This window comes from Spermophilus citellus (genome assembly GCF_964194105.1).
Source record: "Spermophilus citellus genome assembly, chromosome: 8".
Taxonomy (NCBI): domain Eukaryota; kingdom Metazoa; phylum Chordata; class Mammalia; order Rodentia; family Sciuridae; genus Spermophilus; species Spermophilus citellus.
In genome coordinates this window covers 129,002,851-129,019,508 of record NC_138189.1, presented here as the reverse complement: position 1 = coordinate 129,019,508, position 16,658 = coordinate 129,002,851, and the positions used below count along the sequence as shown (strand labels likewise).

Here is a 16,658-nt window from a genome sequence, read left to right as displayed (position 1 = left end):
AAATAGAGCAGGGCTGTGATTGACCCACTTATGTATGTACTTAGTTTCTACTGTTAGTTGATTGTTTTTGTAGTGAAGTATATTTGACAAAGTATACCATCTGAACCATTTCTTAAAAACCATTCAGCACCATTAATTACATTCATAGTCATTACTATTATTTCCAAAACTTTCCATCACTCTAAAATTTAGGGACTTAATTTATAATTAGTTACCTCAGAATTTTTTTTCTCAAAGAAATGGAGCATTGAAAGCCTTTGTATTTGAGTTTCATCATATGCCGTCCAGGTGGATTCTGCTGGTTATACATCTGTTCATCAGTTTCCTTTCATCCTTCCTACCTTGCCTGAAGAGGCTGCCCATCCAGGTAGAGGAGGGAGGATATTGTTTTGTCAAGGGCAGATGAGTGGCTGTGTTCCTCTGATGAAATCTCCAAAGCCCGCTGCACCGCCTGGGGACCCCGGGTGGCCTGCGAAGGTCAGCCTCCGGGGCTGCGGCGAACAGACTGCGAGAGCGCCGCCCATTCCTGCAGATCTCCGAAGGGCAGTGCCTGGCGGGCGGCGGCCGCTGGGTGACCGGGCTGCCACGAAGCGACTGCCACGTCAGGACAACTTCACAAAACCCGGGCGAGGGCGGGTGATGCAAGCCGGCGGCCACGGCGGGGTTGGGCCCGCGGCCAGACAAGCAGGTTGACTTGCACCCCTGGCGCCCGGTTCAGCGACGCCCCGGCTGGTGCCGGCGCCTGCGCGGCCCTCAGGGAGGTGGGGGAGCAGTGGAGGAGGCGGCGCCGTGCCTCGCCCGCACCCTCGCCACCCTGCCCGCAGTCCCTGCTGGGCTGGGCGGCGTTTGCGGAGGGCCCAAGCCAGACCCAGTCGGCCCGAGCCATGCTGAAACCGGACAGCGGCAGTGCCGAGAGGAGGTGACAGCGGCCGGGAGACCCGAGCCGCTCCAGCGACCCGCCATGGAGACCCGCTACAACCTGAAGAGCCCGGTGCTCGGGATCAACGCAAGGGTTTCACAAGCACTTTATCACTGAGCTATACCCCCAGCCTTATCCAAGATCATTTTTTAACCTTTAGGATACATGACCTGGGGGAATGGTAGGGGTAAAAAGGAAAGGAGAATGATATGAAGCAATTATTGACTTTCGTTTGACAAATGTAAACAGTGAGCTATAGTAAGATTAAGTACTTGTTCAAAGACTTAGAGCTGCAAAATGTCAGAGCAAAAAATTTAGTGCAGAGACTGCGGCGGAGGAGATAACTTCATTGAAACCTGCGGCTACAGCATCAAATAAATTTATAGGAGTAAACAGTAACTCATCAGTCAAACAGAACAAGAAGTAACATGAGCAGCTTCAAAAAGCAAGGAAGAAAAGGAGTACAAACAATGCAGGATAGCCTAAATATTCAGGAGGACCTAGAGTCATCAGAAAAATGGTCATATAAAGAACTCAAGGAACACCTTAGACAGATGGAATGGAACCTTAAAGAGGATACAAGACAGCAAATTCAAGCAGTGAAAGAACACATTGAGAATGAATTACATAAACAGATAAAAGAAGAAGTTAAGCATCTTTATCAGGAGATAGAGATTATAAAAAATAATCAAACAATAATTGTAGAAATGAAGGAAACGATAAACCAAATTAGAAACTCAATTGAGAGTACCACTAACAGACTGGAGCAAGTAGAAGCCAGAACGTCAGATAATGAAGACAAAATATATCATCTTGAAAAGAGTCTAGCCAACTCAGAAAGGCTGGTAAAAAAATCACGAGAAAAACATCCAAGAGTTATGGGATAACATAAGAAAACCAAACTTACGAGTCATCGGGATAAAAGAAAGTACAGAGATTCAAACCAAGGGAATGAGTAACCTGCTGAATGAAATAATTACAGAAAACTTTCCAGAAATAAAAAAGGAAACAGATATACAAATTGAAGATGCATACAGGACACCGAGCACACAAAATCACAGTAGACCAACGCCAAGACACATTGTTATGAAGATATCCAATATACAGAACAAAGAGAAAATATTAAAAGCTACAAGAGAAAGGAGACAGATTACATTCAGGGGGAAACCAATAAGGTGAACAACGGATTTTTCATCACAGACACTGAAAGCAAGAAGGTCATGGAACAATGTATTTCAAACACTGAAAGACAATGGATGCCAACCAAGAATTCTGTATCCAGCAAAATTAAGCTTCAGGTATGACAACGAAATAAAAATCTTTCATGATAAACATAAGTTAAAAGAATTTGCAGCCAGAAAACCAGCATTGCAAAGCATTTTGAGCAAAACACTACACGAGGAAGAAATGAAAAACAATAACCAAAACCATCAGTGGGAAGTGCCTCGGTAAAGACAGAGGGCGAGGGGAAAGATAATCATGGAGAAACAAACTAAATTTTTTTTAAAAAAGGATAAATAATCAAACATGGATGGAAGTACAAACCATATATCAATAGTAACTCTGAATGTTAATGGCTTAAACTCTCCAATAAAGCGACATAGGCTGGTATCATGGATTAAAAAAGCAAATCCAACAATATGCTGCCTCCAGAAGACACATCTGATTGGAAAAGACATACACAGGCTGAAGGTGAAAGGATGGGAAAAAATATACCACGCACACGGTCCTCGTAAGCAAGCAGGGGTGGCCATCCTCATATCGAATAAAATCGACTTCAAGACTAAGTTAATCAAAAGGGATAAAGAAGGACATTATATACTGTTAAAAGGAACCATTCACCAACAAGACATAACAATTATCAATATTTATGCACCAAATAATGGTGCTGCGACATTCATAAAACAAATTCTCCTCAAGTTCAAGAATCAAATAGACCACAACACAATAATTATGGGTGACTTCAACACACCTCTCTCACCGTTGGACAGATCCTCCAAACAAAAGTTGAATAAAGAAACTATAGAACTCAATATCACAATCAATAACCTAGAGTTAACTGACATATATAGAATATATTAACCATCATCAAATGGATATACTTTTTTCTCAGCAGCACATGGATCCTTCTCAAAAATAGACCATATATTATGCCATAGGGCAACCCTCAGTAAATATAAAGGGGTGGAGATAATACCATGCATTTTATCTGATCATAATGGAATGAAACTGGAAATCAATGATAAAAGAAGGAAGGAAAAATCCTACATCACATGGAAAATGAACAATATGTTACTGAATGATCAATGGGTTACAGAAGACATAAAGGAGGAAATCAAAAAATTCTTAGAGATAAATGAAAATACAGACACAACATATCGGAATCTATGGGACACAATGAAAGCAGTTTTAAGAGGAAAATTCATCGCCTGGTGGTCATTCCTCAAAAAAAGAAAAAAACCAACAAATAAATGAGCTCACACTTCATCTCAAAGCCCTAGAAAAGGAAGAGCAAAACAACAGCAAATGTAGCAGAAGTCAAGAAATAATTAAAATCAGAGCGGAAATCAATGAAATTGAAACAAAAGAAATTATTGAAAAAATTAACAAAACTAAAAGTTGGTTCTTCAAAAAAATAAATAAGATCGACAGACCTTTAGCCATGCTAATGAAGAGAAGAAGAGAGAGAACTCAAATTACTAACATACGGGATGAAAAAGGCAATATCACAACAGATGCTACAGAAATATAGAAGACAATTAGAAATTATTTTGAAAACCTATATTCCAATAAAATAGAAGATAGTGAAGACATCGATAAATTTCTTAAGTCATATGATTTGCCCAGACTGAGTCAGGAGGATACACACAATTTGAACAGACCAATATCAATGGATGAAATTGAAGAAGGCATCAAAAGACTACCAACCAAGAAAAGCCCAGGACTGGATGGATATACAGCGGAGTTTTACAAAACCTTTAAAGAAGAATTAATACCAATACTTTTCAAGTTATTTTAGGAAATAGAAAAAGAGGGAGCTCTTCCAAATTCATTCTATGAGGCCAACATCACCTTGATTCTGAAACCAGACAAAGACACCTCAAAGAAAGAAAACTACAGACCAATATCTCTAATGAACCTAGATGCAAAAATCCTCAATAAAATTCTGGCGAATCGAATACAAAAACACATCAAAAAAATTGTGCACCATGATCAAGTAGGATTCATCCCTGGGATGCAAGGATGGTTCAATATACGGAAATCAATAAATGTTATTCACCACATCAATAGACTTAAAGATGAGAACCATATGATCATCTCGATAGACGCAGAGAAAGCATTCGACAAAGTACAGCATCCCTTTATGTTCAAAACATTAGAAAAACTAGGGATAACAGGAACTTACCTTGACATTGTAAAAGCTATCTATGCTAAGCCTCAGGCTAGCATCATTCTGAATGGAGAAAAATTGAAGGCATTCCCTCTAAAATCTGGAACAAGACAGGGATGCCCTCTATCTCCACTTCTATTCAATATAGTTCTCGAAACACTGGCCAGAGCAATTAGACAGACGAAAGAAATTAAAGGCATAAAAATAGGAAAAGAAGAACTTAAATTATCACTATTTACAGATGACATGATTCTATACCTAGAAGACCCAAAAGGGTCTACAAAGAAACTACTAGAACTAATAAATGAATTCAGCAAAGTGGCAGGATATAAAATCAACACGCATAAATCAAAGGCATTTCTGTATATCAGCGACAAAACTTCTGAAACAGAAATGAGGAAAAACACTCTATTCACAATATCCTCAAAAAAAATAAAATACTTGGGAATCAACCTAACAAAAGAGGTGAAAGATTTATACAATGAAAACTACAGAACCTTAAAGAGAGAAGTAGAAGAAGATCTTAGAAGATGGAAAAATATACCCTGTTCATGGATAGGCAGAACTAACATCATCAAAATGGCGATATTACCAAAAGTTCTCTATAGGTTTAATGCAATGCCAATCAAAATCCCAACGGCATTTCTTGTAGAAATAGATAAAGCAATCATGAAATTCATATGGAAAAATAAAAGACCCAGAATAGCAATAGCAATTCTAAACAGGAAGTGTGAATCAGGCGGTATAGCAATACCAGATTTCAAACTATATTACAGAGCAATAGTGACAAAAACAGCATGGTACTGGTACCAAAACAGGCGGGTGGACCAATGGTATAGAATAGAGGACACAGAGACTAATCCACAAAGTTACAACTATCTTATATTTGATAAAGGGGCTAAAAGCATGCAATGGAGGAAGGATAGCATCTTCAACAAATGGTGTTGGGAAAACTGGAAATCCATATGCAACAAAATGAAACTGAATCCCTTTCTCTCGCCATGCACAAAAGTTAACTCAAAATGGATCAAGGAGCTTGATATCAAATCAGAGACTCTGCGTCTGATAGAAGAAAAAGTTGGCTACAATCTACATATTGTGGGGTCGGGCTCCAAATTCCTTAATAGGACACCCATAGCACAAGAGTTAATAACAAGAATCAACAAATGGGACTTACTTAAACTAAAAAGTTTTTTCTCAGCAAGAGAAACAATAAGAGAGGTAAATAGGAAGCCTACATCCTGGGAACAAATTTTTACTCCTCACACTTCAGATAGAGCCCTAATATCCAGAGTATACAAAGAACTCAAAAAATTAGACAATAAGATAACAAATAACCCAATCAACAAATGGGCCAAGGACCTGAACAGACACTTCTCAGAGGAGGATATACAATCAATCAATAAGTACATGAAAAAATGCTCACCATCTCTAGCAGTCAGAGAAATGCAAATCAAAACCACCCTAAGATACCATCTCACTCCAGTAAGATTGGCAGCCACGATGAAGTCAAACAACAAGTGCTGGTGAGGATGTGGAGAAAAGGGTACACTTGTACATTGCTGGTGGGACTGCAAATTGGTGCGGCCAATTTGGAAAGCAGTTTGGAGATTCCTGGGAAAGATGGGAATGGAACCACCATTTGACCCTGCTATTGCCCTTCTTGGACTATTCCCTGAAGACCTTAAAAGAGCATGCTACAGGGATACTGCCACATCGATGTTCATAGCAGCATAATTCACAATAGCTAGACTGTGGAACCAACCCAGATGCCCTTCAATAGATGAATGGATAAAAAAAATGTGGCATCTATACACAATGGAGTACTATGCAGCAATGAAAAATGACAAAATCATAGAATTTGCAGGGAAATGGATGGCACTAGAGCAGATCATGCTTAGTGAAGCTAGCCAATCCCTAAAAAACAAATACCAAATGTCTTCTTTGATATAATGAGAGCAACTATGAACAGAGCAGGGAGGAAGAGCAGGAAGAAAAGATTAACATTAAACAGAGACATGAGGTGGGAGGGAAAGGGAGAGAAAAGGGAAATCACATGGAAATGAAGGGAGACCCTCATTGCTATACAAAATTACACATAAGAGGTTGTGAGGGGAATGGGAAAATAAACAAGGAGACAAATGAATTACAGTAGATGGGGTAGAGAGAGAAGATGGGTGGGGAGGGGAGGGGGGATAGTAGGGGATAGGAAAGGTAGCAGAATACAACAATTACTAATAGGGCATTATGTAAAATTGTGGATGTGTAACCGACGTGATTCTGCAATCTGCATTTGGGGTAAAATTGGGGGTTCATAACCCACTTCAATCTAGTGTATGAAATATGATATGTCAAGAGTTTTGTAATGTTGTGAACAACCAATAAAAAATAAAAATAAAAAAAAGAAATCTCCAAAGCAACTCCATTTATAGGAAGATATGGTTAGTCAGATTTCCTTTTACTTGTTTATTGTATTTTAAAGTTAAAAAGGCAACGTTGCATTGTTGACAGTTTAGGAAAAAAATTAGGAACTTGTCATTCCTTTTGAACACAAACGCTATTATTATTTTCCTGTATTTCTTTTCACTCCTTTTTCACCTATGTGTTTTTGACATATTTGATAATTATGGATCTCACAAACATAGCTAGCTTTTTTTTTCATCTAAATATGACTACAGTTTCTTTTTTTATATTGCTCTAATAGTCTTCACAACAGTAGGCCAAGGAATTCAGGTAATCTCAATTTGCATGACCATACTGTTTTCTTTGACATTTAGGTTGCTGTAATTTTTAACTGTTATAAATAAGCATCTTCAAACATCTTCTTTCATAGTTTAACCCTTTCATTTTATGAAAGAGACAGAGACAGATGGGCAGACAGACAGACACAGACACACACACACACACACACACACACACACAGACATATCACATTGATCTTACTGCGGCCAGTGGCTCCTGCATCTTGAGTGATGACTTGGTCAAATCAGGGGTGGTATGTATTTGTGATTATGATAAACCCAGATAGATAACGAATGTTCGGTTTGGTTACAGGTTGTGAAAATCTTAGAGAAGCATGACCCCTTGAAGAACACCCAGGCAAAATATGGGTCCATCCCCCCGGATGAGGCCAGCGCCGTGCAGAACTATGTAGAGCACATGCTGTTTTTGCTAATTGAAGAGCAAGCCAAGGATGCGGCCATGGGGCCGATTCTGGAATTTGTGGTCTCTGAGAACATCATGGAGAAGCTTTTCCTGTGGAGCCTGAGACGGGAGTTTACCGATGAGACTAAAATGGAGCAGCTGAAGATGTATGAGATGCTGGTCACCCAGTCACACCAGCCCCTGCTGCACCACAAGCCCATTCTGAAGCCTCTGATGATGCTGCTGAGCTCTTGTTCAGGCACGGCCACCCCTGCCGTGGAGGGGAAGCTGGTGGTCCTGCTCAATCAGCTCTGCTGCATCCTGGCCAAAGACCCGTCCATTCTGGAACTCTTTTTCCACACGAGTGAGGATCAGGGGGCTGCCAACTTCCTCATCTTCTCCCTTCTGATCCCCTTCATTCATCGTGAGGGTACAGTAGGCCAACAAGCGCGGGATGCTTTGCTCTTTATCATGTCCCTCTCTGCTGAGAACAGCATGGTGGCCCACCACATCGTGGAGAACACCTACTTTTGTCCAGTAAGTTCCCCTCCTTGGCATATTTTCCTTCCCCTCCCCTCTGTCTCTCCTTTGTTAATGATAAATACTTTTTATTCCTTTCCTCCCCACCCCAAGTTGTACCTCCTATGGGAAAATGTTTAGAGGAAATCTTTGGAGGGAGGAGAGAAATCTAAGTTTAGATGCTTTTTGGCTGAGCAATGTCAGCTCAAAATAAGCCAACAGAGGAAATGAGAAGTGCTGCCATTGCAGGTTCATTTTTATTGGATTGGGAACAATTTTAGTTTTTTCCCCCCCCAAGAACATATTCTCTTTCTAAATTCTTATCTTTTCAGGTTGATTTTGCTCCAGTGAATCAAAGGATGTGGTAGGACCCCTCTCAGCTGGTTTCACAAATTAATTTATTTTCTCTTAATTATAGAACTGAAACATTGATTTTATTTAAAAAATGAATATGTACTTGCAGATCTGATAACGAGAAATACTCTGATTACTTTCTTATTCCATGGTATGGTGAGAAATAAAGTACAAGGTTCTTTACAGATATTGGAGTAGCCCAGGTCCAGTCATTTCAGAAAACCATGGGAATGATATGGAACTCATGGGAGGTCTTAGGTCTCTGAGTATTTTTTGGTGTTGGTGCTGTCTTTGGAAGGGGGACATAAATGACAGCTTTTTAGGTTTGTGTCTTCTGTTGATTGGGCAACAACTATCCATACTTTCCCAGTTCTGTGAACATTTCCATTTTAGTTCCATTGTCTATTATTATTATTATTAGTAGTAGTAGTAGTAGTAGTAGTACTATGGATTGAACCAAGGGGCACTTTACCACTGAGCTATAACCATAGCCCTTTTTATTTTTTGAGACAGGGTCTTGCTAAATTGCTGAAGCTAGCCTTGAACCTCTGATCCTCCTACCTCAGCCTCCCAAGTTGCTGAAATTACAGGCATGTGTCACTGCATCTGACTCACTGTCTCTCTCTCTCTCTCTCTCTCTCTCTCTCTCTCTCTCTCTCTTTTAACCAGTCTTTATAAACTGTATTGCCTCAGATGTGTGGAATAGTTTGTAAGGCTCTCAGTGAGTTTTGTTAGAGTAGGTCAGGCAAATTGTCATAGGTAGGTTAGAGTCTACCTTGTTAATTAATATGGTATGAGTGGTTTTGACCAGGGTGGTTCACTACCTAGAGGGCATTTAGAAATGTATGTGGGGTGTGTCTGGTTGCATATTATAGGAAAGTAAGGTAGTAGGGAGGTGGTTAAATTGGCATTTGGTGTGCAGGGGCCACACTAGCCATACCAAATGATGGGAAGCATGTGGAGCAACAGAAACTCATTTATTACTGGTGGGAATGCAAAATGGTACAGCCACTTTGGAAGACAGTGGGCTGTGTTTTATAAAATGAAACAGAAACTGACATATGATACATCAGTTGCACTGCTTGGTATCTACTCAAAAGAGTTAAAACTTATGTCCTCACAAAAACCTGCACATGGCTATTTATAGCAGCTTTATTCGGGATTTCCCAAACTTAGAAGTAACCAAGATGTCCTTCAGCAGGTGAATAAAAACTGTGGTACATACAGACAATGACTATTATTTAACTAAAAAGAAATGAGCTATCAAGCCATGAAAAGACATGAAAGAATCTTAAATGCATATAATGAAATCAAGGAAACCCATCTGAACAGGCTACATGCTGTATGATTCTAACTATAGGACATTCTGGAAAAGACAAAACTATGGTGACAATAAAATGATTAGTTTTTCCAAATCAGGGCGGGGTGAAGGATGAACAGGTGAAGCACAGAGGAGTTTTTAGGGCAGCAAAAGCACTGTATATGTTACTGTAATGGTGGATACAGCCATCACACCTTGTCCAAACCCGTAGTGCACAACACCAAGAGTGAACTCTAACTTGATGGATGGGCTCTAGGTGGCTCTGAGTTGTCTGTGGGGGGTGTTGATAACGGGGAGGCTGTGCATAAGCAGGGAGTGGGAGTATATGGAACACCTCTGTGCCTCCCTTTCAACTTTATTGTAAACTTTAAGCTGCTGTAAAGAGAGACTTAAGGAAAGGGCAGATATTTTTTGGCAGGTGGGGGTGGGGTGGTAGAATGCTCCCAGGTTTGGTGTTCGATTTACTTGAATTGTTTCCAATAGTTCTGCTCTTAAAGGAGAGCAGGCATTGTAACAAATCACAGAATATCAGATGGTTCACTTGATAAGAATGCAAAATGCAGGTTTAAAAAGTCAACATTTACAAAAGCAAGATTCTCAAAATAAATCTAATAAATATAGGAAAGGCCTTTATGGAGAAAATTATAAAACCTTATTGAAGGGCATTAAAAAAGATGTAAATAAATGGAAAGCTCTGTCATTCATAGATAATGTACAGTGGAACATTCTTGCAAAATCAATTTGTGAAAGTTAATGCAATTTATGTTTTATAACTTTATATTATAAAAAAAGTAAAATGAAAATTTGGGAGAATACTAAAATGAACACCATATTTGTTATTACTTTGGTATTCAATGGTGTATTTTCATCTGTGCTTTTCATTTATTTTGCTGTGCCATTTGAAATTAACTTGCAAAAATCAAATAATTTAGTATGTTTTCCTACAAATGACATTCTCCTATATAAGCACAATACCGTTATTGTGCCTAAGAAAATTATTCAATTCCTTAATATGATCTAATATCCAAACCTCCATCATACCCTGTGTCTCTATAATCTCTAATAATAAACAACAGCTGCCACTTTTCTTCCCCCCTATACAGACTTTTGAAGGGACCAACCATCGTCTTATAGAACATCCCACATCCTGGGTTTGATGTTTCTTGTATAGTTTGACTTGTTCCTCTCCCCTGTATTTCCTACAAATTGAAGTTAGTCCATGTACTTGATTAAATCAGGTTATTGGGCTGTCCCACCCGAGATGGTGCTCCATTGGCTAAGATGGTGACTCTTGGATCTCTACAGTATAAAGGAACAACTTTCCCTTTGCTAGGTGTAGTTTGTGTGGTGTTAATGTGATTCGAATAAAAATCCAAGTAGGGTTTTTTTTTAAATGAATGCAACAAATGACATTAGAAATTGCTTAAAAGTGTTCAAGGGCCAAGAATGGCTGAGATAATTATGAATTAGGGCAACTATGATATCATATATTTTGGGGGTGCTTTCCATGTGCTGGGTGTTGTTCTCAGTGCTCTCCATGTATTAACTCATTAACTCTCATAGCTGTAGGTTCTGGTGTCATCATTCCCGTTTTTGTAGTGGAAGACATCAAGTAAATTTTACAAGCCCACAGGGCTAGTGCGATAGTCAGGGTTTGGACCTGGGCATTGTGACTCAAGAACCCATATGCATAAACAGTGAAATTTCAAGATACCTTACAGAGTATCCAACCATAAAGAAAAGATTGGGATCTGGGGTTGTGGCTCAGTGGTAGAGCTCTCACCTGGCACGTTTGAGGCACTAGGTTTGATCCACCGTTCAAACCACATAAAAATAAATAAATAAAATAAAGGTATTGTGTCTACCTCTAATACACACACACACACACACACACACACACACACACACGTTTAAAAAAAGATTGGAATTAAGAACAAAAACACATACTAGGAGAAAATATTTACAATGAACATAACTACAAATGATTGGTACCCATAATATATAAAAATATTTGTAATGCAACAAATTAAGAAGAAAAAGGTGAAACAGCCTATTTGAAAAATGAGCAAAGGATATGAATGCATGACCCTCAGAAGACACCAAAGCCAGTGACATATGAGAGTATACTCTCATTCTTTCCTTGGAGTCAGGGGAGTGCGAAATGAATCCACAAGGGGACAGCGGCCAACACTCAACATGGAGGTTAACTAGACATCTACTAACAACGAGTGACTTAAGACTACAAATTTAGGAAAGCAGTGTAGCAGTATTTAGTAAGATTGAATATATAAATACCCTGTGACCCTTCACCTTATGGGTATCTGCCCAAGAGAAACCTAGCACATGTTAGAACAGTGATTTGAAAAAGAGAAAAATATAAATTATAAAAGAAAAGATAAACTGGTTTATTCATACATCAATGCAATACTATTCAGCATTCAAAATGAATGAATCACATGTTTTAGCATGTAACCTCATCTACATGTGTGAAGACCAGGAATCTAAACATGTTGAGTAAAATAAGTAATAGCAAAAGGGTACATATAGTATGTTGGCTTTTACAGAAAGTTTACATAAAGTTTTAGAACTCAAAATTATAATACCTACTTTTTTGTATCTATCTACAGTAAAATTACAAAAACAAGCACAGAAAAATATTTACTAAGTTCAAAATTATAGTTGCTTTTGGGGCATGAAGGGAGAAGAAAGAGTTAGAGTAGGGTTTAGTTCTATTGGTAATGTGTGATTTATTTTATATTTTGGTGCTGGGGATTGAACCCAGGTCCTTGTACATGCTGAGCACACACTCTGCCACTGTGGTTCTCTCCCAGGCTGTAATGCTTTATTTTGGGTGGGGAGAGTAGAGTGCTCTGAAAAAACATACCGCAGAATGTTAAAATCTGGTCTTGGTGATGGGTTTCAATTCTATTATGTTTTGTATATTTGTAACATTTCATAATTTAAAAATTAAAATATACTGGGAGAAGAATGGGCCATGTTTTTAACATTTAGATTTTTCACTAACTGTGTTACCAGCAGATTTCACTGAGTGACTGTTGCTTTTATAAAAACGTGTTTCACAATGTCGTACAGTCCATTAAAGTTGCAGGGAAAACAGCTGACCTTGTTTGCTAGAAGGGAAGACAAGCTTCGTTGTGTTAAGTTGCCCCTCAGGATAGATCCCATAATCTCTTTTGTACCCAGTTTTCTATAATTACATCTGACAACATAATTTAAAAAAAAGGCCCCTTTATGTTGAAGATAAAAGCACACTCTATTAACCGTCCAGCTAAGGGCCACAGTTGACAAAAAGCTTTCTCTAATTAGTATGATTGTCAAAGCGTGTTAGGATCAGGCTGTTGGGAGGTAATGACTCTTTGAGGAAATTGGACCCCTTTTGGAAGCTTGTAGCTGATATGGAGAGCTGGCCAGTCCTGTGGCTGTTTATCTGGAAATGTGCTTTCCCAAGAAAACCAGGAGAGTAAGAACACTCAAGAGAACAATTTGGTGCCAACAAATGCTTGGGGACAAAATAACCCTATCACTTTAAAAAAAAAAACACTGAATATTGATGGTTAAGCCCATGCCATTTGTTACAAGTTGGCCAATGTGGAAAACAGCCCATATATACATAAATCAAGAAATGCAAATTGAAGTAAGTGACCTTTAGGTACACAGCCGCAGGTAGAAAGTTATTTATCCCATATCCAAAATTTATGAGGCTTTTTATTTTCGGAAGTTGTAGCAAATGGTCTCCACCAGGTGTTTTGCTGCCAGCTTCAGACTATAGCCATCTGCTGAAAATCTTTGTTTTTCTAGAATTAACTGGGTACCATTAGATGTTTAGAGATGGAAATCGCGTGACTTGTTCAGTGCCCTGTGCCTGTCATCTTCCGGGTCATCTTTCCTTTACTGTGTGGAAACATCGCTATGGAAACATCGCTATGCGGAAACCGTTCTGCTAATCTCATCACATGCGTTATTTTCTTTAATCCTTGTAAGAGCTCAATGAGGAAACTGAGATTTAGAGAGCTTTAGTAACTGCCCGACAACCACAGAATTTGTCTCAAAACCATATTGGTCTCAGTGCTGGCCGGGCCACCCAGCTGCCAGGGAGCTGTGTCTTTTGTCTGTCTTTTCCTGTATGGTTTTATATGGCTGTTAGTTTCTTTTAAGGATACTCTTGGGGGGCGATAAATGAAAACTATTGAGTTAATACTTACTGTGTTGGGAATAAATATAATGCTTTTCAGGTTTTTTTTTGGTGTGTGTATGTGTTCTGAGTCAATAAAAGGTTAAAATAGTGGATGGGCTTTTTATTTTTAATTAGTGATTATATGTATATATTCATTTTTTTATAATTTCAAAGTTCAAAAAATTTTAAAGTAGATAGATTGTGTTTTAAACCCTTGAATCTGGAAAATACCTAGAACCCATTGTTGCCTCTCCTTTTTCTGGTTCTGGTCCCACAGCACTCTTGAGTTCCTCAGGTGGCGAGTGGATCTTCCGTGCTGGGTTATTTAGTTGGTGGGTGCCCTTCTCCAGCTCGCCTGCTCTGACTGTTCCCCGCTCTTTCCCCGGCGCTCACCTTGCCCGTTCCAGGCCCACGGCTGGGTTCTGGATCTGCGTGTGATCTGGGTGAATGAATCGAACTCTGAGCAAAGCCCCAGAAGGGAGGCTATAAATAGCAGGAAAGGTGTGGAATCTCCTTCTCAAGACTGGTGATTCTCTATTCTGCAGAACATTTCCTCCCGCTCTATTCTGCAGAACATTTCCTCCCGAGTATCTTTGGCACTCTGAAGAAGATAGCAGGCTGTCACCCTGTCCCACCTGGTAGTGGCAGGAACATGGCAGGATTCCCCACCCAGCTGCCACTTCTGTGCAGGGCGTGTCCTGCATGGAGCGTCCTTCCATCTGGACGGCTTCCTTCTGTTCACATCTCAGCTATGCCCTTTTCAGAATACTCATTTTAAAAAGTGAGTACTAGGTATGTGTTATTTTTAATTACTGTCACTGATGTATGTAATTTGAAAATTAATGTTGCTGTAATTATATTGATATACTGAATAGTTATTCCCAGCTTTTTAGTCAGACAAATTAAGCCTGTCTTTATGAATTCATCTTCAAAGCCTCAAAGTGGTTAAGAAATCAGGAGTACGCAGAATTAAAGCCTTTGTTCTGTGGTTAATTTAGCATGAGTTAGCAAATGTAATTGATTTTTAAAACGTGGCATCAAGATTAGATTTCTCTTCAAGGAGAACTTTTGGGCTCTGTTCTCTTTTGCCAGAGATTTCTAATTTACAACAGGCAACTCATCTGGGTCACATTCAAAATCAGAATTAAAGGGATTTGTTTGGATATGTTGACAAGGAGCTAAGTATTTTAAATAGGTGACATTTTCCTTTGGGCACAAATGCCCTAATTTTGAAAAATAGATAAAGCTGTGATCTTGCTTACTGTTGATTTTCCTGTACTTAATGTAGTACCTGGCCTGAAGTTTTAAGTGCTCAGTATTTTGTGTGTTTTAAATGTGTGAGTGAGTAGATGAGTGAATAAAGGTTACTAGAAAGTGGAACAGAGAAATGATATATGAACCTTTGACTTCTCCAGCATTGTCATGATTCATCCATTTCTTGTGCTGCCCTATATTCTGCACTGTAGATCCTATACCATGTCCCCCGCCCACTTCCCAGTCCCTCCCGCCGCAGTTTCATCTGGTTTCTCTGGGAAAACCTCCCAGGTCTGTACTCTTACTGTTACATTTGGCGTGCTCCTCCTGGGAAGGACTCTGACACTCAACACCTTTGACAAATCATTCATGCTTCTGGTGTGGACTGGGTGAACAGGTCAGATCAGGTGAGCAGGGGGATACAGAGAGTGCCTCAGGGAGGGGGCAGTGCAAGGGGAAGGGCGAGGCTGCAGCAGGCCTGTGGAAGTCATTTCCCCCAGCTTTAGCACACCTAGGCCAGTCTCTCCTCCTGTTTTCCTGTTTCTAGTGTCAGCCGCTGTAGGTGTTTTGTCATGTCTCTCCTGTCTAAATTTCCCTTTCTTTCTCTCTCAGGTTTGTGTGGCTTGAGGTGCTGGCCACACCTGGGCTTCAGATGGCTTCAGATGGCCATGTCAAGCCCAGAGCACTCCTTCAAGCATTAGACCCCCTGTCCCTTGGGCCCTCCCTGCTGGCCTGTGCACCCCCACAGGATCTGGTGCTTATTTACCTAGCTGCCTCTGTCTACCTGTAACTCTACACCCACACAGCACTGCGCCTCTCCTAGGCCTGGAGATACCTTTTCTTTCTCCATATCCCCAGCACTGTTTCTTTCTTTCATTTTTATTTCAGTTGTTGATGAACCTTTATTTTATTTACTTATTTATACAGTGCCTCACACGTGCAAGGCAAGAGCTCTATCACTGAGCTACAACTCCTGCCCCTCCATTTGAACTCTCGTCACAGCTAACTGACCCCACCCCCAGCTTTCTCCTTGCTATTGCTTGTGAAGATCAGATGAGATAATTTGCACAAAAGTGCTTTCTCACCTGGAAATGTGTGTCAGTCAGGACCTTCAGTGTGTGAGGATTTGCAAGGAATCCTTCTCATAGAGCCCCTCATGGTTCCTACCTGTGCAGCCCTCTGTCCTGGGTCCCCCCAAACCCAGGCTTGCCGCCGTAGACAGGGGTGTTTGTGCTCAATGTATCCAACTACACCATATTGTCCCTTTCCTGAGCTTCCTGGGGACAGGAGTCCTTTTTATTCATCTGTGTTCACCCCATTCACTTCTCTCCCTCCCAGCCCAGCATGGTGCCTGGCACTAAGGGACCATCAACCGCTGCCACCCCCACGTGCAGTGGCTCAGTAGCTCTGGTCCTGTTGCTCCCTCCACTTGCAGAATGCTTCCTCACCAGCTGATCCTCCACCTTGCTCCTTCAAGTTTAGTCTTTGGCCTAGAAAATAGGTACCACTCAGGAGCTTCTAGTAGCAGCCTCAGAACTTTGGAGAAGACTGTTCTGTTTTT

The 16,658-nt window shown here is 40.1% G+C and overlaps 1 protein-coding gene across 2 annotated transcripts in view; it reads left to right on the top strand.

The window, feature by feature from the left end:
• Positions 1–16,658, top strand: part of FHIP1A (FHF complex subunit HOOK interacting protein 1A) — a 230,493-nt gene that overhangs the window by 147,475 nt on the left and 66,360 nt on the right. For both annotated transcript variants that reach the window (XM_081304753.1, XM_081304754.1), the window contains exon 4: positions 7,365–7,991. In XM_081304753.1, the coding sequence (XP_081160879.1) occupies positions 7,365–7,991 (627 nt within the window). The remainder of the gene's footprint in view (positions 1–7,364; positions 7,992–16,658) is intronic.